At 43.3% G+C, this 23,471-nt stretch overlaps 2 protein-coding genes across 11 annotated transcripts in view; one reads left to right on the top strand and one right to left on the bottom strand.

The window, feature by feature from the left end:
- Nucleotides 1-23,471, bottom strand: part of PICALM (phosphatidylinositol binding clathrin assembly protein) — a 163,543-nt gene that overhangs the window by 117,340 nt on the left and 22,732 nt on the right. The gene's annotated exons all lie outside the window — the stretch shown is intronic.
- LOC123372385 lies at nucleotides 7,572-10,821 on the top strand. Of its 2 annotated transcripts, none has more exons than XM_045020454.1 (4): nucleotides 7,572-8,056; nucleotides 8,198-9,609; nucleotides 9,727-9,798; nucleotides 10,807-10,821. In XM_045020454.1, exons 1-2 carry the CDS (start codon nucleotides 7,616-7,618, stop codon nucleotides 8,885-8,887), a joined length of 1,131 nt encoding a protein of 376 aa, XP_044876389.1. In that variant the 5' UTR covers nucleotides 7,572-7,615; the 3' UTR covers nucleotides 8,888-9,609; nucleotides 9,727-9,798; nucleotides 10,807-10,821. The 2 variants fall into 2 exon arrangements, with proteins under 2 accessions (XP_044876389.1, XP_044876383.1); XM_045020448.1 differs by lacking the exon at nucleotides 10,807-10,821 and adding an exon at nucleotides 10,496-10,525 and having other exon boundaries at nucleotides 9,727-10,222.

Raw genomic sequence — 23,471 nt, 5'->3', positions numbered from 1 at the left:
TGTTTTTGCTGATACAGACTAACACGGCTACCACTCTGAAAATAGGATTGGGAAACTTATTTGTATACATCTTCTAAATCAGTGGCTCTCAACTTTTCCAGACTACTGCACCCCTTTCAGGAGTCTGAGGCTGTCTTTACACTGCCACTTTCAGCACTAAAACTTTTGTCATTCAAGGTGTGAAAAAACATCCCCCTCCCCAGAGAGACAAAATTTTTAGCGCTGAAAAGCACCAATATAGACCCAGCGATAAAGCTACCACTCCTCGTTCGAGGTGGGTTTTGGTTTTTTTTAAATCGCCGGGAGAGCTCTTCCCTGGCCATAAAGCGTGTCTACACTGCCCACATCACAGAGCTGCCACTGCCACGCTGTAACATTTGTGGTACAGACATACTCTGATTTGTCTTGCATACCCCCAAGTTTCACCTCACTTAAAAACTATTTGCTTGCAAAACACTATTACTGAAAAATTGCCTACTTTCTCATTTTTACTAGATAATTATAAAAAAAATCTATTGAATATAAATATTGTACTTAAATTTCAGTGTATAGTATATAGAGCAGTATAAATAAGCCATTGTCTGTATGAAATTTTAGTTTGTACTGACTTTGCCAGTGCTTTTTATGTAGCCTGTTGTAAAATTAGGCAAATATCTAGATGAGTTGATGTGCCTCCTTGGAAGAACTCTGGGCAAGGATATGGATTTTTCTAACAAGGGTGTCAAAAGCCACCTGTAATCTGAACCAATGTTTGTAACATGCTGTTTGCCAAAATGATTTTTGAGCAAGCATGTGTGTCTAGAAATGAAAGATGCTGCCTATTTTCTTGTAACTACACAAAGGAAGTCTGGATTAGCAGATTACAGGTCAAGACATGCTATGCTTAACATTTGTTTTGTCCAAATCTAATTTTTTTCCTCTGATCTCAATAAATCCAATTCTAGTCAAACACTTCTGGTATTGGCAATTTGGGACTGTCTGCATTAAATTCCCAAATAGGTGAAACAATTTAGTCTCCTAGGGAGTATGGAGCCTACGCTGCTAATGTTTCTCAAGCAAAAGAGCAAATTAAGCATACTCTTCTTCACCGTATGTCATTTCAAGAGCTAGGGTCCAAATGATGCAGAGGAAAGGCCTCAAAAACACAGATGGAAATCAAGTTTAAGGGGCACCTACAGCAAACAAATACTCCCCAAAGTCTTTCAGAATCTAACAGGCAAGATGAGATTCAGGTCCCCTTTTCCTCCCCGTCTCATTATCTAACCAGACTGATCAGTGTAGAAAGGAATAACAGCAATCTTTCATTTTAATATGAAACAGTAATTGTTGGCTGTATATCCAAACAGTTTTCATTGGATGATGCCATCAGTTTGTACTTTCCTTTTTTCTTTTGAATGAAGGAGGAACAGTCGCCCAATCTAAAATTTTATGGTTCATACTGTTATTTACACCTAAAAGTCCTCATTTAGATTAAATCAGAGCATGTTTCAGCAGACACAAAAATTAATGCCCTTGCTTTAGCTACAGCTTCTAAAGGCACGCCTATCCTACACCCACTGAAGTGACACAGCTACAGCATTGCAGCTATGTCACTGTAGTGTAGGTGCTTCCTACATATATGGAAGGGGCTTTCTCCATATATGTAGTTTTATCCATCTTGCTGAGAGGCTGTGACTAGGTCAACCGAAGAATTTTTCCATCAACCTAGCCAAATCTACACCCAGGGTTAGGTCAACTTAACTATGTGCTCAGAGCGTTAAATTTTTCACAGCCCAAATCGATGTAGTACGGTCGGTCTAATTTTTAAGTGTAGGCCATACTTAACTGTTGACATGTACTTCTATGGCAACTATTTGAACAGACCCTTACTACTCTGTGATGTTAGGTAAGGTAAAGTAAGATCTGGTCTACACTACAGACTTACATCGGTATAACTATGTCACTCAACAGTGTGAAAAATCCACACCCTTGTGCGACATAGGCCCGTATAACTATCCCCCATGTAGACAGCTTTATGTCAGCAGAAGAGTTTCTGCCATCGACATAGTTACTGCCTCTCGGGGAGGCATCTTCATTAAAGTGCTACAGCGTTTTAAGTGTAGACCTGCACTCAGTAAACTTAAAACAGTTAAAGTCTCAGGCCTTTTGTACTCCAGAGAGGGTTTGACAGTACAGTTCTATGGGCTTGATTCCTTGATTGAGCGGGGAAACTGACATTTCCCAAATGCCATCCATTTTGGACATCGAAATAAGACATTACTCAATAAAATGATTACAGATCTATGATCCTCAGTCTTTCTTACACAACAAATTAACAACTGTTTGATGTCAACATTCATTCTTTGACTTCATCCATTAGCTCCCCCTTTCTCTACTATATCCACAAACTGCTCATTCTTACTTTCAAAGCTCTTCACAGCCTATCCAATCACCTCTCGTTCACTGTCAAAATATCAACTTCATACCAACCGTGCCATCATCATTTTTCTAACACCTCTGGGCTTTGTCCCATGCCACCATCACCACACCTGGAAGGAGCTCCCTGTAAACATCTCCAAAGGTATCTTTTTATCCCCCTTTTGCTATGATGCCCACAAAAATACCCAAGTTAAGCCACTGATGAGCTGAAACCACTGCCTATCCTGCTGAACATCATCCTCTCATGTTTCCTTGTATTCCTCCATTTGTCTATCTGTATCCACTCACTGTTAGATTGTAAACATTTGGAGTCAAACTTTTTTTGGACCCTAGCACAATGGTCCTGATACATAGCTCGGGCTCCTACTTACCATGGTAATACAAGCTGTAATTGAAATGATCAGTGGGGGGCTGGGATCATCTCATTTGAGCTGTTAATGGGCAGTTCATGCCTCTCAAGGCTATTACTTCAGGTTCTCGGTAGACTCAGACATCTCAGCACTGGGTAGCTTACATTTGAGGTTCTTACCACCAAAAGCTAGAAGCTGAGGTGCCTGAGAACAAATATGATGCTTCAGAAATGGGTCAGCAGAGCAAATGGGTGTATGCAAGCAGTTTCCAAGCCCTGGTTATCGGGTAAATAATGACTGCTTGTATTAGTTTAATACTCCCAGATTGCAATCTGAACTCTATGACAATAATGCAAATGTGGTCTACCTGCAAGCCAGAGAGAGAGAGAGAGAGAGAGAGAGAGAGAGATTACTTTCAAACAAATGCATTAGGAAATAGAGGAGTGTGATGAGTACTACTTCAGATTCTTAGAGTTTATAAAATCTTCACAAGTGAAGCCTCAAAGTCTTGAATGGGGAGGGTAAAAAAAAATCTTCTGCCTAAATCCCCAGGGTAACGACCTCTGGTTATTAGAATTAGGCTTCTAACAGATTAGTACATTTTTCAAGTCCTGCTGACCACTATTTGCTAAATTATATAAGTCTTTTAGGTGACTGAACTGTTTACAACGTGGACACATGGTGTTGGCAGTCAACAAGGCAAAACAATTCCCCCACAATCTACTGCAGACCAAGACAGAGGCAATGGACAAATTGTGTCAACCTGACAGACTACAAAAGTAAGGAACAGAATTAGCTAGCAAGATGCAGCATTAGGTACTGGGCCGGCATTTTCAGCTAAATGTTTGTGACCTGCAACTACATACCACCTATAGCTGGAAGCTTTTCAGTGTTAGGGTGTCAGGCTGCGTGACATGCCATAATTTTTATAACAAAAACGGCAGACATAACTTTTTAATTACAGAGCCATTTTGCACAAGTAAGGAAGTCAGCCCCAGTGTCTTAGCCAAATACCAACCTAGGTAATTACATTCTACCTATGTAGTATGTAACATTTCCATGCATTTTCAACTACAGAAATAGAGGGAAAGTGAGCACAGTAATACTTGAAGCATGCTGACAAAGTTGCTGTATCTCAATGGCACAGACAGAATACACTGTAAAGTGTTTTGGGATGCTTCCTAGACACAGTGCTGTTATTTTTCCTTTGTAATGAACTCTATAATTTTGGAATAACATTTTGTTTATATTACTATAGGATGACTTACAGGAAAGGAGGAATTGTCATAGGAGACGAGATCCAGAGTCCATCTATTCTGACAGTGGTCAGCAGCACATTCTTCAAGGAATGGTGTAAAACCCCATGATGGACAATTATGTAGTTGTCTTGAAATATGCATTTATATACCTTAGAGGTAAGTGTTTACTGTAACTGAGTATTATTCATAAATGTCTAATACTTTTGAACCCTGCAGAACTCTTGGCCTAAACTTGAGACAGCGAGTTCCCCAGTTTAATTATTCAACATGAATACACCTTTCAAAGGCTCCAAAGTCACACACGTGCCTAAGTGTCAATGTGTTTCAAGGGCACAAACTCCTAACTCACTTTTGACACTGTTTTTCACAGGGTAAAGTTTTCAAAAGCTCTCATACGTGTTGCCTTTCAGTTTCATTGGTGACTCCTTAATCTAGCATTACATCTCACTCCTTACTTTCCCAACAGAGTTACTTGGGGAAAAATAAGTTTTGATGGTAGGTAAATGAAAGAGGCTTGCTCCCATTTCACTATTTAAGAGAAGTTGCTCTGAGTAAAAAGGTTTCAGAGTAGCAGCCGTGTTAGCCTTTATCCACAAAAAGAACAGGAGTGCGTGTGACACCTTAGAGATTAACAAATTTATTTGAGCATAAGCTTTCCTGGGCTACAGCCCACTTCATCAGATGTAGCCCACGAAAGTTTATGCTCAAATAAATTTGTTAGTCTCTAAAGTGCCACAAATACTCCTGTTCTTTTTGAGTAAAAAGGAGCACCCAGATAACTTGACAGCTTGATTACCAGTCTATATCTCCAGTACATCTCCAAATTAAGCAGTCATAAACCTGGTCTACACTAGGCGTTTAAACCGGTTTTAGGAGCGTAAAACCGATTTAATGCCACACCTGTCCACACTGAGAGGCCCTTTAAACCGGTTTCTGTACTCCTCCCTAACGAGAGGAGTAGCGCTAGTATCGGTATTACCATATCGGATTAGGTTTAGTGTGGCCGCAAATCGACAGTATTGGCCTCCGGGCGGTATCCCACAGTGCACCACTGACCGCTCTGGACAGCAATCTGAACTCGGATGCAGTGGCCAGGTAGACAGGAAAAGCCCCGCGAACTTTTGAATATTTCCTGTTTGCCCAGCGTGGAGCTCCGATCAGCACAGGTGGCGATGCAGTCCGAAATCAAAATAAAAAAAGAGCTCCAGCATGGACCATGTGGATGTGATCGCAGTAAGGGTAGGCAAATCTGTTCTATCAGCGCTCCGTTACAGAAGACGAAATTCAAAATCATTTTTAAAAAATCTCCAGACAGACGCCATAGCAGGGACTCAGCGCACTGCTGCATGACAAGCGTAACGGAAAGCCAAAGAATCAAATGGACGCTCATGGACTGGAGGACTCAAGCTATCCCACAGTTCCTGCAGTATCCGAAAAGCATTTGCATTCTTGGCTGAGCTCCAAATGCTTCTAGGGTCAAAAACAGTGTCCGCAGTGGGTCAGGGCATAGCTCGGCAATTTACGCACCCCCCCCCCACGCCCAGATGTGAAAGGGAAAACAATCCTCTCTTGACTCTTTTACATGTCACCCTATCTTTACTGAATGCTGCAGATAGATGCGATGCTGCAGCACTCAACACCAACATCCTTGCTCCCCCCCCCCGCCATGGGTGGCTGATGGTGCAGTAAGACTGATACCCATCGTCATCATCAGCCTATTGGCACATGGGGCAGTGCAAAAGGACTGGTAACCATGCCGACTAGCATCCGTTAGGTCTATCAAGGGCGCCTGGCCCTAATTTTTCCTGGTAGATGGTGCAGTATGGCTGGTAACCATCTCTGCTGTCATGCAAAAGCAAAAGCATGCTGCTGTGTAGCGCAGCTGAATCGCTTCTGTCAGCGGCATCTAGTAAAAACATAAGAAAGGCCGTACCGGGTCAGACCAAAGGTCCATCTAGCCCAGTATCTGTCTACCGACAGTGGCCAATGCCAGGTGCCCCTGAGGGAGTGAACCTAACAGGCAATGATCAAGTGATCTCTCTCCTGCCATCCATCTCCATCCTCTGACGAACAGAGGCTAGGGACACCATTCTTACCCATCCTGGCTAATAGCCATTTATGGACTTAGCCACCATGAATTTATCCAGTCCCCTTTTAAACATTGTTATAGTCCTAGCCTTCACAACCTCCTCAGGTAAGGAGTTCCACAAGTTGACTGTGCGCTGCGTGAAGAAGAACTTCCTTTTATTTGTTTTAAACCTGCTGCCTATTAATTTCATTTGGTGACCCCTAGTTCTTGTATTATGGGAATAAGTAAATAACTTTTCCTTATCCACTTTCTCAACATCACTCATGATTTTATATACCTCTATCATGTCCCCCCTTAGTCTTCTCTTTTCCAAACTGAAGAGTCCTAGCCTCTTTAATCTTTCCTCATATGGGACCCTCTCTAAACCCCTAATCATTTTAGTTGCTCTTTTCTGAACCTTTTCTAGTGCTAGAATATCTTTTTTGAGGTGAGGAGACCACATCTGTACACAGTATTCGAGATGTGGGCGTACCATGGATTTATATAAGGGCAATAATATATTCTCAGTCTTATTCTCTATCCCCTTTTTAATGATTCCTAACATCCTGTTTGCTTTTTTGACCGCCTCTGCACACTGCGTGGACATCTTTAGAGAACTATCCACGATAACTCCAAGATCTTTTTCCTGACTCGTTGTAGCTAAATTAGCCCCCATCATGTTGTATGTATAGTTGGGGTTATTTTTTCCAATGTGCATTACTTTACATTTATCCACATTAAATTTCATTTGCCATTTTGTTGCCCAATCACTTAGTTTTGTGAGATCTTTTTGAAGTGCTTCACAATCTGCTTTGGTCTTAACTATCTTGAGTAGTTTAGTATCATCTGCAAACTTTGCCACCTCACTGTTTACCCCTTTCCCCAGATCATTTATGAATAAATTGAATAGGATTGGTCCTAGGACTGACCCTTGGTCACATATGGTGACAGTCACAAAAGGCAAAACAGGCTCCATGATTGCCATGCTATGGCGTCTGCCAAGTAGTATAAGGGCCCTACCATCAATCAAACCCTAACCCCGCCCCTAACCCCGCCCCTTGACCCCTATAGCCCCTCCCACCTGTCACCGGAAGTCCCACCCTATGGGGGTATTACTTCCGGGGTCAAGATGGCCACATGACCGGAAGCAAAGGGGGTCATGTGACCCCTCTAAGAACTCCTCCCACCCCTCTCTACCAATCAGGAGGGGTTTCGTCCCGGAAGGACCACCCCGAGAAGAGATTTGACCAATCAGGGTGACTTCTGGGGCGGGTGACCGGAAGCAAAGTGGGTCATGTGACCCCTCTAAGAACTCCTCCCACCCCTCTCTACCAATCAGGAGGGGTTTCATCCCGGAAGGACCACCCCGAGAAGAGATTTGACCAATCAGGGTGACTTCTGGGGCGGGTGACCGGAAGCAAAGTGGGTCATGTGACCCCTCTAAGAACTCCTCCCACCCCCTCTACCAATCAGGAGGGGTTTTGTCCCGGAAGGACCACCCCTAGAAGAGATTTTGCCCAATGAGTGTGGCTTCCGGGGCGGGTGACCGGAAGCGTGGTGGGTCATGTGACCCCTCTAAGAACTCCTCCCAAGGCCCTACGCCAATCCGAGTGCAGCACCATTACCCTATAAGTTCCAGCGCCGGACAGAGGAGGCCATTTCTTATCAAGGACACGAGGTTTTTAGAAAGGCTGCTGAGAGGAAACATGGACTCCTTCAACACCCCCGTCAGAAATTCGGACTTTGTTTTAGTCCCGAGGGTCTTTGACCGGCCACGGAAAAGACGTTACATCAGCGACAGTTCTGAGGAGGAGGTTGTGACCGAGGGGAGCCCTTTGGCCCAGCCGCTGTTGGATACGCCGGAACCCGACCCCAAAAACCTCGTGAGACACCCCGAGGAGCCTGATCGCCACTTGGGAGAGTCAACGATGGACAAGGCAAACGGAAAAGAAGGCGCTCAGGTAAATGAATGATTAATAAATGTCGTCGGGGGTGTTGGAGGAGGTAACGAGGCTAGGAACCAGGGGGTTTGTGTAAATTTAAAAATTAACCAAGCAGCGGGAGTACTTACACTGTTTTTTCTTTTGAAAATTTTTTAACAGCTTGACGAGGCCTTTTTAGAGGACCCAGACCCCCTGGACAGCGTTGCATCAAGCAGCGAAGATGAACCGGGCCCGCCATGTTTTTGCTCAACACCAATACAAATTGATGAAGAGGGCTCCGAGGATGACGGGTTTGAGGAATTTAGGAGGAGGCTTGGCATAGAACTATCCGAGCCAGTGCCACGTCGTGAGCGTAAAAAAGTTATGCGGACTATTGTACGCGTTGCTGTTTATGCTGTTCTTAAACACTGCCTTAGGGAAAAGCTTTTTGAAGATTGTGAGGGCTGTGCTATAGATGCGCCAGCCCAACGGCACCATGACTGTGTGAATTGGACTTTAGTGGATATAAACTGCAAGCTTAGGGCCCTGTGTGCTGAGCTGTGTTTGGAAAGCTTATTAAACACTGTTATTGCCGTAGGTTATGCTATGCAATGTCTGTACCTAACCCAAGAACATTTAGCACAAGGGGTGACTTTGATAAATGCTGTGCAATTCAGTGAAGACCCTGACCGTGTTTTAAAGAAAATGACCAAGCCGGAAGATGCCTGCTTACAGCGTTATATTGATCGTCTAGTTCGCACAAAAAGTTACAAAACCCTGCTTAAGAAAAAGACTATTTGTAATAAATCTAAAAGGTTTAAGTTAGAGAATGGGGAGGTGGTGGCAAACATGCGATATAAAACTTGGTAGCTGTAAATTTAAAAAGGTTTTTGTGTTTTGTTAGAAGGCCTTTGGCCCTTAAGTTTTAATGAAGCATTTTGGTTTGTTTTGAAGGAGTTGTATGACTTTTTAAAAATAAAATAGTTTGTGAGAATTAGCTTTTGTGTTTTTGTGCTTTTGTGCATGTTGTGGGAGGGGTGGGGAAATAACCTTAAAAAAAAAAATTGCTTACAATAAAAAAAAAAAAAAGAGCCAGGACTAGTTCAGACACGTGTGAGTATAATACAGAGATATACTTATCTCCTAAGACCTGCCTTTTTACTAGCAGGACCAAATATTCATTTTTGCCCCAGATCACAAAGTGACCACCTCAAGGATTGAACTTACAACCCTGGGTTTACCAAACCATTACTTAAACCACTGAGCTATCCTGGCTCTGTTGAAATGAATAGCTTTAACCACACACAACCCTCATTCCACAACCCAAATCACAAAAGGGTGGGGTGATTAAGTTGACCTGTTAGCATTAATTTGCAAAACAATGGGATGAGAGGCTATAAAAACCTTAGGTGGGCTAGAGGTGGTCCTTTTTAACAGAAAGCCTTCTTGGATAGCTGCAGGATTTAAAAAGAGGTAAGACTTTGTGCCTTTAACTTTGAAACTATAAAGCCACTTTTTGCCCATGCTGTTTTTAGTAAATAATGTGGCCTATATGTATTTCAGGTATCTGTTTAGCATGGAACCAGGCCAAGGTAAAAAAATTAACTATAGTTGTGCTGATTACTGTTAAATTAAAAAAAAGAAAAGTATTACCCAGGTTGTATAGGGATTTGGTGGTAATACTAACATGTTTTTGCTTGCTCTATAAGCTGAAGGACCAAGCACACAGGGGTTTGAACAGAACAACCATGGCCCTGCAACACTTTATCCCATAGTGAAAGGTAACTTTTTTTTTTTGCAACAACCTTTTAAATGCATGTGCTTTTTTTCTCATAGGCAGGGGGTTGTGTTTTAAAAAACAGGTTTTTGCAGAGCTGCTTTGGTTTTGGCTTTTACTGTGCATAATGTGGTATGTTTGAGGGGACAGAACAGGTGGTTTTAAATGCAGGTGATTTTTTTTCTCCAGAGGCAGCCTTCAGTAATGGCAGGGGTGTGTGTTTTAAAAAAACAGGTTTTTGCAGAGCTGCTTTGGGTTTGGCTTTTACTGTGCATAATGTGGTATGTTTGAGGTGGTTTTAAATGCAGGTGATTTTTTTCTTCAGAGGCAGCCTTCAGTAATGGCAGGGGGGTGTGTTTTAAAAAAACAGGTTTTTGCAGAGCTGCTTTGGGTTTGGCTTTTACTGTGCATAATGTGGTATGTTTGAGGTGGTTTTAAATGCAGGTGATTTTTTTCTTCAGAGGCAGCCTTCAGTAATGGCAGGGGGGGTGTGTTTTAAAAAAACAGGTTTTTGCAGAGCTGCTTTGGGTTTGGCTTTTACTGTGCATAATGTGGTATGTTTGAGGTGGTTTTAAATGCAGGTGATTTTTTTCTTCAGAGGCAGCCTTCAGTAATGGCAGGGGGGTGTGTTTTAAAAAAACAGGTTTTTGCAGAGCTGCTTTGGGTTTGGCTTTTACTGTGCATAATGTGGTATGTTTGAGGTGGTTTCTAAAATGCATGTGCTTTTTTCTCATAGGCAGGGGGGTGTGTTTTAAAAAACAGGTTTTGCAAAAGCATAGCTGTGTTGGGTGTTGCTTTTACTATGCATAATATGGCATGTTTGAGGGGGCTTTTTAAATGCATGTGCTTTTTTTTCCCATAGGCAGGAACAGCCTTTTTGAAAAAGCTGTAGTTAGTGCTACAAGCACAACTCCTGTTTCTTTTAAAATAGAAAAAAAATACCCTACTTGAAGAAATATATAATTTTTAAGTTTACAAGATGGTTTTTATAATAATGTTGTTTGCTCCACAGCACAGTCAAAACATGAAAATTCCTTAAACCAGAGGGAAAACAAGCTCAAAAGAAAAAGGAAGGAGACAGATGAAAAGGAAAATTCACCAGCATCAGTGGCTGAAGAATGCATGAAGCCCAGTAAATATACTTTGCTTATTGGTTTAGTTGTTTTATGAGCTTTTGTATTTTAAGTAAATACATAGGTATGGGTGAGAGAGTAGATGGTAAAGTTCAGTTTTTGTAAAATGTTATGTTTGTTTTTTTTCTCATAGGTAGGAGCAATCTTTTTGAAAATGCTGTAGTCAGCGCTACAAGGACAAGGACACCTCCTCCAGAACCACCAAAGAACCAGGAATCTGCTTTGAGACCTTTAACAACGCAAAACAGCCCAGACCTCATATACGTGAAACCCAAGGACAAAACAAAAGACTCTGGTAAAAAAAACACCACACAAACACAACTCCAGTTCCTCAGCGGTCACCGCCACACCAAGCCCTGAGGAAACTGTGAGCGAAAATAGATGGTAAAGGGTTTTTTTTTTTTTTTTGTATAATGTTATGTTTGTTTTTTTTCTCATAGGTAGGAGCAATCTTTTTGAAAATGCTGTAGTCAGCGCTACAAGGACACCTCCTCCAGAACCACCAAAGAACCAAGAATCTGCTTTGAGACCTTTAACAACGCAAAACAGCCCAGACCTCATATACGTGAACCCCAAGGACTCTGGTAAAAAAACACCACACAAACACAGCTCCAGTTCCTCAGCGGTCACCGCCACACCAAGCCCTGAGGAAACTGTGAGCGAAAATACCCCCGTTCACAACCCCAGAGCCCGGACTTTAGGGGTTCTGAAGGTGCGCAGACCTGGAGCATGTAGTGTATGGGCTCCATATAAAAAACCATGGACTAGAAGCTTCGGCAATGCCGAGGTGTTGCAACCACACAATTCCAGTTCCTCAGCGGCCACCATCACACCAAGCCCTGAGAAAACTGTGAATGAAAATGCCCACGTTCACAAACCCGGAGCATGCGCTCTAGGGGTTGTGAATAAAACACCGAGCAGTGACAAAACATTTTCCCAAAGCCATAAGCTCGCCGCAGCTCCCTCGAGTTCTAGTGTTTGGGAAGAGTTTGATGCTTCCATTAGAAAAGTGATGGATGCTATATCCTCAGGGCGTCTAAAAGAACGGCCTTCTAGAAAGACTTGGGAAAAATATGATTCTTTGTTTAGAGCGATGTTAAAAGACAGTAGGGCTAAAAACGGTGTTTCTAAGCAGGCATGACTAGTTGTGGAAAGGGGGACCCGCCAGGGTTCACACCAGCTCACGTGTAAACAAAAAGGGGGACAGAGCTTGGGAAATAAACAGAGGGCTGCCAAAAAGTTTCAGGCCAGGGTGGCTGTAAAACTTTTAAAAAGGGCTAAAGAGTTTATGAGAAAAAAAAAAAAACAACAAAAAGAGAGGCCTCCTACTGGCGGCTCTCAGACTGGCTTCTCTGAAAATGGGGAGATGGAATCAGACTCTGGTTTAGTAAATTCCCCAGAGGGCTCTTTAGATGGGCCCCGTTCTTCTTCCAATGACTCTCAAATAGCATCTGATGTAGAAGATGTCGCTAACGATCCTGTAGAGGAACCCCCAAGTAACCCCGAAAATGCAGGGGTGTATATGGAAAGAGTGAGAAGTTGGCAACGTGAATTACTTAGATTCGGGGGGTCGGTATATTGTGAGGAATTTCGTTTTGTCAACCTTGAGCAAATAAATTCAGCTCAGCAGGTTGTTGAAGCCATACACCGGGGAATACAGTCGGTCCTCGATGACATTAATGGTAGGGTAGGCCCTGATGATTACGTGCAGTTACGTTTAGAGAGTCGTAATTTAGCTAACGCTTTGTTTTCAGTCAGAAGAACTAGGGATGAGCTATCTGCTGAGGATTTTTTAAATCAGACCTCAAAGCTGCTACAGAGCAATAGAGAGTTGCATCTCGATGGGACATTGCGCCTTGTTGTGACAGTTGTAAAAAACAGGGGTGGGGGTGCTCGTAGAGTTTTAAATTCTATTCTTAGTAGTCAAATTATTTATAAAAAGAGACAGTGTTTGGTAGACCTGACTTACACCGGTACCAATCTGTGTTTTGCGGGGGGCCTTTTGGCCGTCATGTCCGATTGTAAACCTACGGACGCGAATTTGTTAGCGGAGGCGAGAAAGTTGCATGAGCAACTGGGGTGGTCAGATCAAAAAAAGGTTGTGTTGAGTGACGTAGCAAAGTTTGAACAGCATTTAGGAGTGAACATACAGGTGGTGCTGTATACGGAAAAAGGTGGCTGGGGCTTTTTCAAAACAGGAGGCCTAGCGTACCCCAAGACTTATTTTATCCTGTTGCACGATGAGCATTACTATGGAGTTCTGGATGTAAAAGCTTTGTTCGGAGCGAAAAATTATTGTGAGTTTTGCCACACGGTGTACAGCCACGACCACTCTTGCAGGTATCGCTGCCGCCTCTGCTTGAGTGTAACGTGCTCAGACAGCGTGGGCGTGCAGCAGCTGCGGTGTCCTAGCTGTAAACTGTATTGTCGATCCAAAGAGTGTTTAGACAGACATGTCGACTGTGCGTCAAAAAACCAAGTTGAATGCCTGTCTAAAACTTTGTGTGATAAGTGTCAGTCTTACGTAAACAAGCGGCATAAGTGTAAAGGGAGACGCTGTAAGCAGTGTCAGGGTCCGATCGTTGGTGATGTAGACAAGCACTTTTGCTTTATGAATAGCCTTAGAAAGCCTGAAGCCTCAGAAAAGTATATTTTTTATGATTTCGAATGCATGCAGGAGACTGGGGTGCACACTCCCAATTACATTTTTGCTATGTCCTTAAAGCCCGAAAAATCCTGGGAATTTAAGGGCGATGAGTGTTTGTCTTTGTTTGTTAAGACCTTTATTGGCAAAGAGTTTCGGGACTACACGTTCCTAGCGCACAATTCCAAAGGTTATGATGCGTACTTCATCGTTAGGCAGTTACTGAAGGAAAAGATGTGCATAGAACTGATCACTCAGGGTAGTAAACTAATGTGTTTGGAAGTGAAGGCCCTGGGGATTCGTTTTATAGACTCTTTAAACTTCTTGCCCATGAAACTTAGCAAGCTACCGCAGGCAATGGGGTTTGAAGGGTGCAAAGGGCATTTTCCCCATTTTTTTAACACTTTAGAAAATCAAAATTATGTGGGGCCTATGCCCAGTGTAACACACTATGGTGTAGAAAGCATGATGCCCGGAGAAAAAGCAGAGTTTCTCGACTGGTATCAGGACCACAGTTCTGAGGTGTTTGACTTGCAGAAAGAGCTTGCATATTACTGTCAGCAGGATGTCAAAATTTTGAGACAGGCTTGTATCCTATACAGAAAAGAAATTATGACAATGACAGAGAAGGGAGCTATAGTAGAGAAAAAACCTGGTAAATTCACCGAGATAAAGCTGTGCATAGATCCATTCCAGTACATAACACTGGCATCCGTTTGCATGGCTATGTACAGGTTTATGTTTTTGGAGCCTAACATGGTAGCTCTTCTCCCTCCAGACAACTATCACAGGCAGAAAAAGAGATATTCGACCCCATCTATTCAGTGGCTGTTGTATACCGCTCACAAAGAAAATATACAGATACGGCATGCTTTACAGGGTGGTGAACTACAGGCAGGCCCCTACTTTTTAGATGGTTATGCCGTTATTGATGGGGTACGCACAGCCTTTGAGTTTAATGGATGTTTTTTTCACGGCTGTGTCACCTGTTATTGTGAAAAAACACAAAATCCTATGACAGGGACATCTTTTGGGCTTCTTTATTACAAGACGCAGCTCAAGGCTGACTTTCTAAAACAACAGGGTTTTGTAGTGAGGACTCTTTGGGAGCATGAGTGGGAGGTAATGAAAGAAACAGACAGGGAGTTGGCAGACTTTTTAAACCGAGCCCAGTTACCACAGCCTCTTGTGCCTAGGGATGCTCTTTTTGGGGGGAGGACAAACGCTATCCGTCTGTATTACAAGCCTAACCCCGGAGAAGAAATTCACTATTATGATTTTACCAGCCTGTACCCTTTTGTAAACAAAACCAAAGAATACCCTATCGGACACCCCGATATAGTTTATGACAAATTTGGACCCCTGGCAAATTATTTTGGAATTGCAAAAGTTAAAGTTTACCCCCCACGAGGCCTCTTTTTCCCACTGTTACCTGTCAGAGTGGGTGGCAAGCTTATGTTCCCGCTATGCCAAACCTGTGCTGAAACCGAGCAACGGGAGACATGCACCCATACTGACGAGGAGCGGGCCATCCTGGGGACTTGGTGCACGGTGGAATTGAACGCGGCTATAGCGAAGGGGTACGTGGTGGCTAAAATCTACGAAATCTGGCATTTTAATAAAAAATCTGATAAACTCTTTTCAGAGTACATAAAATTACACCTCCGCCAGAAACAAGAGGCTTCAGGGTATCCCAGCTGGTGCACAAATGAGAAAAAACAAAATAAGTACATTAGCGATTTCTACCAGAAAGAAGGCGTGCATTTACGCCAACACGAAATCAGACCAAACCCTGCTAAACGCCAAATCGCTAAACTGTTTTTAAATTCTCTGTGGGGTAAATTCGGCCAAAGAACCAACCTACCCAACACCAGCATCGTGAGAGACCCTGATGAACTCTGGCAGTACCTATTTTCCCCCAATTACGAGGTTTCATCCTGCGAGTTTATAGATGATGAAACAGCGTGCGTGTCTTGGAAGCATGCAAAAAAACGGTACTCGGTCTCTGGCAATACCAATGTTTTCATAGCCTGTTTTACCACCGCTTATGCCCGCTTAGAATTATACAGCCTCCTAGACGGTTTGCAAGAGCGGTGCCTGTACCACGACACAGACTCGGTGATTTTTGTGAAAAGGGAGGGTGCCTGGAATCCCCCTCTGGGGGATTATTTAGGGGACCTCACAAGCGAGATCCCACCAGATCAACACATCACCGAGTTTGTGTCGGCAGGCCCAAAAACATACGGGTATAAGCTGTCTGGAGGAAAGGCCTGTATGAAAGTCAAAGGTATTACCCTAAACGTAGCAAATTGTGAAAAGATCAACTTTGGCAGTTTGAAAGATCTAGTTCTGGACTACTGCACGGGTCTGCAAAAAAACACCTCGAAAAAAATAGAGGTGCAGCAGCCCTCTATTGTAAGAAACAAAAAACAGTGGCAAATAGAAACAAAAACCCTTAAAAAAACTCAAAAAGTGGTTTATAACAAGAGGGTACTAGGAAAAGATTTTAAAACCCTACCCTACGGCTTTTGAAAAAAAAAATGGATACGAGATGGAAACATCCCTTTTCTGCAATTCTAGCGGGGCCTAGCAACTGCGGAAAAAGTTACTTTATAAAAAATGTGTTGGATAATGCCAAACAAACACTGTCTGTTATGCCTGAGAATATCGTGTGGTGTTACAGTTGTTGGCAACCTCTGTATAAAGAACTGTTCTGTAAATATCCCTTTATCAATTTTGTGGAGGGGTTGCCTGATGCTTTGGATGATGACAGTTTGTTTCCTACTAATAAAGTAAATATGATTATCATAGATGATCTGATGAACTCTGCTTGTGAAAGCAATGAAATTGAAAAAGCTTTTACCAAGTACGTGCATCACAGAAACCTGAGCATCATGTATATAGTTCAGAACGTGTTTTGTCAGGGAAAAAAGAGTCGCACGATTAACCTAAACACAAAGTACATGGTTCTGTTCAAAAACCCCAGGGATAAATTACAAATCACCACGCTCGCTCGGCAAATGTACCCCGGCAAAGCTCAATTCTTTCTAGAAGCTTTTGAGGATGCTACCAAAAGACCTTATGGCTACCTGGTGGTGGATTTAAATGCTTCCACACCCGAAACTTATAGACTAAGAACCGGTCTTTTCCCTCCAGACTGGCCGGTGGTTTATACTTTAAAAAAAACAACAGCTGGGTATAAAAAGAGATGACTTCTCGGCAAACCCCTTTTTAACAGCTTGGGGCTGCTACTAAAAACATGTCTAGCTGCGTGAAGAGAAACCTGGGCCTTTTAAAATTACTTAGCAAGTCATCCCCGCAGCAAAGGAGGGCTATACTGTGTTCGGCCTCTGACGATCTAGTAGCGGCCCTCTCAGAAATAGCGCTCAACACCTTAAAAGGAAACGTACCTTTAACACAAAATCAAGTGCGTGTGTTAAAAAAGAAACGCGCGCTTATAAAAACTTTGTGTAATAAGAGCGTTTCACTTAAAAGAAAAAAGCTTCTGGTAAAGCAGTCTGGGGGGTTTATTGGGCCTCTGTTAAGTTTTGCTATCCCTTTGATAACAGGGCTTTTAACTAATCGATAATGGAGTATGCAGAAAAAATGTACCTGGTGCCCAGCCACCAGTTGGAGCAATTAAGGGCTCCCCCTCCGGCAGAGGAAAATATCAGAACAACAGCGACTCGCTTACTGGACGCTGAAATGAAGTATGTTCTTCAAAGAACTGACCTGTCCGAATACGAAAAGGCTAAACTTTACAGTGCCGTGCTTCAAAGGTACCTAACGTACGTGAAGCAAAGCAATGCGGATAAAGGAAAAATAAGTCTGTTTCTACCGGAACAGGAACAAAGCGTAACTGCAAAACCCCCAGAAACACCAAAGAACTCAGACTCTGTTGCTCAGGAGGTCCTGGATAACGTAAATAAGCGTTTTAAAAAAAATGCAATAGTATTGCTAAATAAACTGGGCCAGGATAAAAATGTCTCTTCATGGGACGATAAAGGGTCTTTTGTGTACAAAGGCTCTGTGGTTAATGGTTCTAACATGCTTGACTTAGTCAGGGCCGTTACCCAAACGCGCCCTGTACCTAGCAAACGTGTACCTAAAGGATGGGATGTGTTTATGAATGCCATGGCGGAACTGAACGTACCCTCTTCCGTCATGGGCAATGCGGCCAACAGAGACCTTTTGGAACACCTCAAGGCCTCGCCTGCTGACACCGGGGCGGATCAAGAATCCGTGCCCCCTTTTTTGCCCTATAAAAAACAAAAAAAAATGGCTAAAAGAGCCCAGTGGCTGAGTGTGTAATGTTTTTTTTTTCACATTCTAAAATTTTTAAAACTTGTAATGTTTGGCTTTAAATAAAACATTTTTATACTTTAAAAAAAAAAATTGTGTAATTTTTCTCAATTGGTCATTTAAAAAACCACCAAACAACAATTTCTTTAAACCCCTCACTTGGGGTGTTTTATTGGGTAACACAGCTATAAAAATCATTACAAGATACACACGTCTGGGCTTGTTGAAACATGTTTTGAGCAAGGCTAGGCATGCCCAAAAATTTAAATTTACTCTTTACAAAATTCATTACCATCCGGTCATTTTGCACTAAGTCATTAGAATACAATTTTAAAATCCGGTCAAAAGATAAACCCTTACTACGATGATGTAAGAAAAACACACAGTGATAGCCACAGGCGACGGAGCGGGGGTCTTGTAATTGTCTATTGTGAAACACCAGGTCTGTGGCATTTTTGTTTAAAAATTTCATAATGCTTTTAGGAAACAACACGCTGTTCGGGGGTTGTCCATATGAGTCAAAAAACTCTCCACGGTTATGCTCCGCCAGATACAGCGCGAGCCAGTGTTCACCCGGTTGGTTGTGTGGATGCGTGTTCACCACCAAACCTAGGGGTCTCTGAGACAGCTTGCCTCCAGGGAGCCAATCACAAGGGAACACATCTAAGAAATTCTTTTTTGTGTAAGGATCCGTTGATAAGACACGTGAAAGCTGCACGGTGTCCATGTTTACATGTAGTCAAACAGAACATTTCTTCTCTGATTTATCTCTATGACATTGTCAAAAACTCCATACACAATCATATTAATGGTGACTGTTAAAGCCCTTCCAAAACGTATTTCTGCTCTCAGGTTCCCAGTTTTAATTAGGGAATAATGATCTGCACATTCCTGGTCGGGAGACAGATCAAAGGCAAACAAGGTGTACCCCTGTGCAAACTCCTCCCGGTCAATTAACAAAGAACGATCTTTCATGTGTTTACCAGCTGTCTGTACCAAATTCATGTATTCTCTCACGCAGCGGCCTGCCTCAAAGTCCGGTTGCAGAGGTTTGGTCGGTACCTGTTCACCATCCACATACAAGGCCACAAAATTAATATCGTAATGTTTAAAATGAAAGGGATTTTTAGTGTAACTTCCGCTAAAGGCATCGTTATCCACAAACGCTAGGACAAGCATTTTGGGTAACTGCCCCAAAAACAGGTTCTCCTGGTTACTAACCCTGCTGCCCGCAGGGATGCTAAACACTTTCATTCCCACACGGTCCACGGGGTATTTAGCATTAGAGGCAAGCAGGGCCTCCGCGTGCCCCAGACGGACACCCGGTGCCACCCGTACTTTCTTCACAAAAAGGGACGCTGATACAATGCGCAGTTTAAAACCTTCAGCCGCGCTGCCCATTAAACAGAAAGCGTCTTTACTGCGCGTCAGTTTAATTTTCACATCCACTCCGTTTAACAAAAGTTTTTCTTGAAAAAACAGGTCGCTGTGTAGATGGCCCAGCAGCTCTACCGTTTTGCTCTCGGACGTCAGCTTTGCACGCCTCACAAACCCTAGATTCCTTCCATCCAACTCTGTTTTTTCATGTTGTCCAGCAGTGTCTTTGTAAAACAGACCGGCAGAAAATTGCGTGGCGAGGGTGTCATCGCTGTAATTGAGCACTGATTCTATAAAGGCCCTGTAAGGATAACAATTGTTGCTTTGGCTTACAAGGCGGTCTCCCAGCGTAACATCCAACTGGCTGAAAATAGAGGCCACCGGGTAATTCACCAGGCCCACTTCGGCGTCCGCGGCAAGTTCAGTTCCGTCTCCTTTTACAATCTTGCAACACAGGTAAAGCAGCGTATTGTTTAAATCCATATAATCTATGCCATTCCCGGCTATAAAAAAGTCAATGGGGGCAGACTCCGTAACGGCCGATAGAGGTGGTACCTCAATGTAAATGCTTTTTTCAATGCTGGTCTGCGTAGGGGCTATTTGAAACAAGTCTAGTTCGGATTTGGCGCACTCTTCAGACCCGCAGTGAACAAAAGCCATAGCGGTTAAAATATGTCTCTTTTAGCAGGCAGCGCGCGTCTCCTCTTTTGCCCAGGCTTCCTCTTGGACTTTCGTTTATGGCTGGCCCTGCGTGTCAAAGCCCTTCTTTTAAAGGGTTTCGGGGGCCCTGTGCGTCGCGGGTATGACGTATTTCTCTTTCTCTTCCTCCTTTTAATGTACATCAACCCCGATCCTTCCTGTGAAGCTGTATTCCCCACCTTCTCCAGAACAGCCCGGGAGACATGACCTACCACGTCTTTAGCTATGTTTTGAGCGGCAGTTTTTACGTGGGGTTTAATAATCTCTAGCCCTCTCCTCAAAAGCGGTACAGCTTTTCGAAAAAGGCTACGAAATATTCCACCCACACCAGCCCCGTACATTACGGGGGCCCCATGATATCCAGGAAGGGCATATCCAGCCTGGGCTTTGTAATAGTTCCTGTAGATGGTAGGGTCGCCATAATTTTTTACGATCGCCATAATAGTGTTTTGCTTTTTTTTTTTAGAAACCTCGCTCTCTCCACGGGCGCAAATGCAGCTTGACGATCACCTTGCCAAAGCGAAATGAAACGCTTCTGTTCTGATCTGTCTTTATTTCAATGGTAATGGTGTCAATGTGGTGTTTACTGACAGGGACGTAATGAGGTTTATCGTAGGTGATGGTAACAAACTCATTGTTCCTTCCTCGGACCGGGACGCAGCGTAACAGGGGTACAGAAAAGTCCCCCACAAACTGGTGCTCTACAATATCCGTGTACAGATACAAGGAGTTAAAACCGCCTGTGATGTCTGCCGAGAAGGGAAATTTTTGGACGTTGCGTTTGGGGCCCAAACCCAAAATGTTAGCTAGCTCCCCGCCACTAGAAAACCCGTAAATAAAATTGGTAGATTTAAGTCTCACTTTTCTGCTCACAGGGTCGTAGTTCATGACCACCTCAGGTGGTCCGGGGTGACGAGCCACGGCGCTGTTCATATGCTCCAGTAATTCAGGTATGGTCGAGTAATAACCTCGTCGTAGGACAAACTTCCACGTCGTATCTCCAAAGGTGATTTCAAAAGGGGTGTCTTCATTAACAGTATTCCAACTGTGCGGGTACTGTATTTCCACTAACCCCACCTCCCAAGCACCAGGGAGATCCAAGGGCTTAATTAGCCGTATTGTAAAGTTTGAGATGGTGTTTTGGGGAAAAACTGCAGAGCTGGCATTGCTGGGCAAAGTGATGTAAAACCCGCCATCACTCATTATTAATTTTCTCTGTCTTTTGCAGGAGGAATTTTTTCTGTTTCGTGTCTAAATGTCACAGAGCTGAGAAGCTTCCACCCAGCTGTTAAACTTATCAGGCCAACCCAACCATTTCACCAGTAGCTGTTTTTTTCTCCCTTTTCCTTTCTCCACTAGAATTTTTTCAATCCTGTAAACCCTGTCTTGTTTGGGGTTTACTTTTTGTAATTCTTCAGGGTAAAAAGATCCAGTAACTGCCTCACCCTCATAATCTTTTAATCGGTAGACAGGTCTTTGGCTCCTGGTTAAGGCTTCATCCACTATGAATATCTCATCGGTAAACATCTGTTCATAACCTTTTTCAAAAGCGCCTTTGGTTTTAGACAGTCTCACGTGGTCACCTTTTCTAAAAGGGGCAACAACCCGTTTTATTTTAAAAACATCTCCGTAAACCGTTTTCCATACCTTCAAAGAATTTGAAGGGTTAACATCAAGGGGCCTGGTACGTATAGTTCTGTGAAAGCTCTGGTTGTAACTCTTTATAAAGTCAGGTAAGACGTCAATGTAGCGAAAGGTGTTATGGGCTGTAAAATATCTCCACATCCTAGTTTTTAAAGTCCTGTTAAATCGCTCCACAACCCCTGCTTTAACTTCATTATTAGTAACAAAATGGTAAACCCCATGCTGCTTTAACAATCCACTTAAAGGTTTGTTTAAAAATTCTTTCCCCCGATCGGTTTGTAATTTTTGAGGCACGCGCCCTTCGCTGAAAATAGCTTTAAAGGCCTTGGATACTTCACCACCCGTCTTGTCTTTTAGGCCTAAGGCCCAGGCATATTTGGATAAAATGTCTATCACTGTTAAGATGTACTTAAAACCGCTGTTGTGTTTGGAGAATCGGTGCATATCCACCAAATCGGCCTGCCACTGTGCATCCACATCTGAAACAATGGTCTTGTTTCTTTTAAAATGTATTCGAGCCGGTTTGTGTAAAGTGTAAGCATCCTGGTCTGAAAGCCAAGCTGTTACTTGTCTTCTATTTAAAGTTTTACTATGCTTTCTAGCCTCTTGAAAAAAAGGGTTCACTCCACCAAAGCTCCCAACTTCCCTGGGATTGTAATATATTTTCTTTAAAAGAGCCGTCGGCGTAGACATGCCTGCTACCGGTACCGTCTTTTACTACCACAAGTATAAAAATGGACACACTCATATTGACACATTTTAAATACAATTTATTAATTGCATGGTTTAACATAATCTTTTTTTTTTTTGTTTGTTTGTTTTGTTTTTACAGACAGTTGTAAAATGGCCGCCATCACCCCCACGGTAAGTCTAAGCTGGTTCATTCTTCCATTTTGTTTTTACAGACGCCTGTAAAATGGCCGCCATCACCCCCACGGTAAGTCTAAGCTGGTTCATTCTTCCATTTTGTTTTTACAGACGCCTGTAAAATGGACGCCATCACCCCCTGGTAAGTCTGAGCTGGTTCATTCTTCCATTTTGTCCTTTTTTTGGCAGTGAAAAGGACATGAGCAAAAACAGCTAATGTTCGATCTATTTACTCCCACCGGGTTACTGATACGCCAGTTCTTTAAGGCGTCTAGAAAGGCCTCGTCGAGCTGTTAAAAAATTTAAAAAAAAACAGTATAAGTACACCAACCGCTTGGTTGATTTTTAAATTTACACAAACCCCATTCCTAGCCTCATTACCTCCTCCACCCCCGCCGTTTCTTAATCATTCATTTACCTGAGCGCCGTGTTTTCCGTTTGCCTTGTCCACCGGTAACTCCTCCGTGCGGCAATCTGAGGGGGTGGACAAAGAGAGGCCATCAGGCTCATCGGGGGGCCTCACGAGGGTGTCGGGTTTGGGTTCTGACGTATCCATCAACGGATGGGCATTCGGGCTCCCCTCGGTCACTCCCTCCTCAGAACTGTCACTGACGTAGCGCCTGCGCCACATAAGTATGGTGCTTGGGTCTAAAACAAAGTCCGAATTTCTGACGGGGGTGTTGAAGGAGTCCATGTTTCCTCTCAGCAGCCTTTCTAAAAACCTCGTGTCCTTGATAAGAAATGGCCTCCTCTGTCCGGCGCTGGAACTTATAGGGTAATGGTGCTGCACTCGGATTGGCGTAGGGCCTTGGGAGGAGTTCTTAGAGGGGTCACATGACCCACCACGCTTCCGGTCACCCGCCCCGGAAGCCACACTCATTGGGCAAAATCTCTTCTAGGGGTGGTCCTTCCGGGACAAAACCCCTCCTGATTGGTAGAGGGGGTGGGAGGAGTTCTTAGAGGGGTCACATGACCCACTTTGCTTCCGGTCACCCGCCCCAGAAGTCACCC

Source organism: Mauremys mutica, chromosome 1 (assembly GCF_020497125.1).
Source record: "Mauremys mutica isolate MM-2020 ecotype Southern chromosome 1, ASM2049712v1, whole genome shotgun sequence".
Taxonomy (NCBI): domain Eukaryota; kingdom Metazoa; phylum Chordata; order Testudines; family Geoemydidae; genus Mauremys; species Mauremys mutica.
Note: the sequence above shows the minus strand (reverse complement) of the source record. Positions and strands in the feature narration are given on the sequence as shown.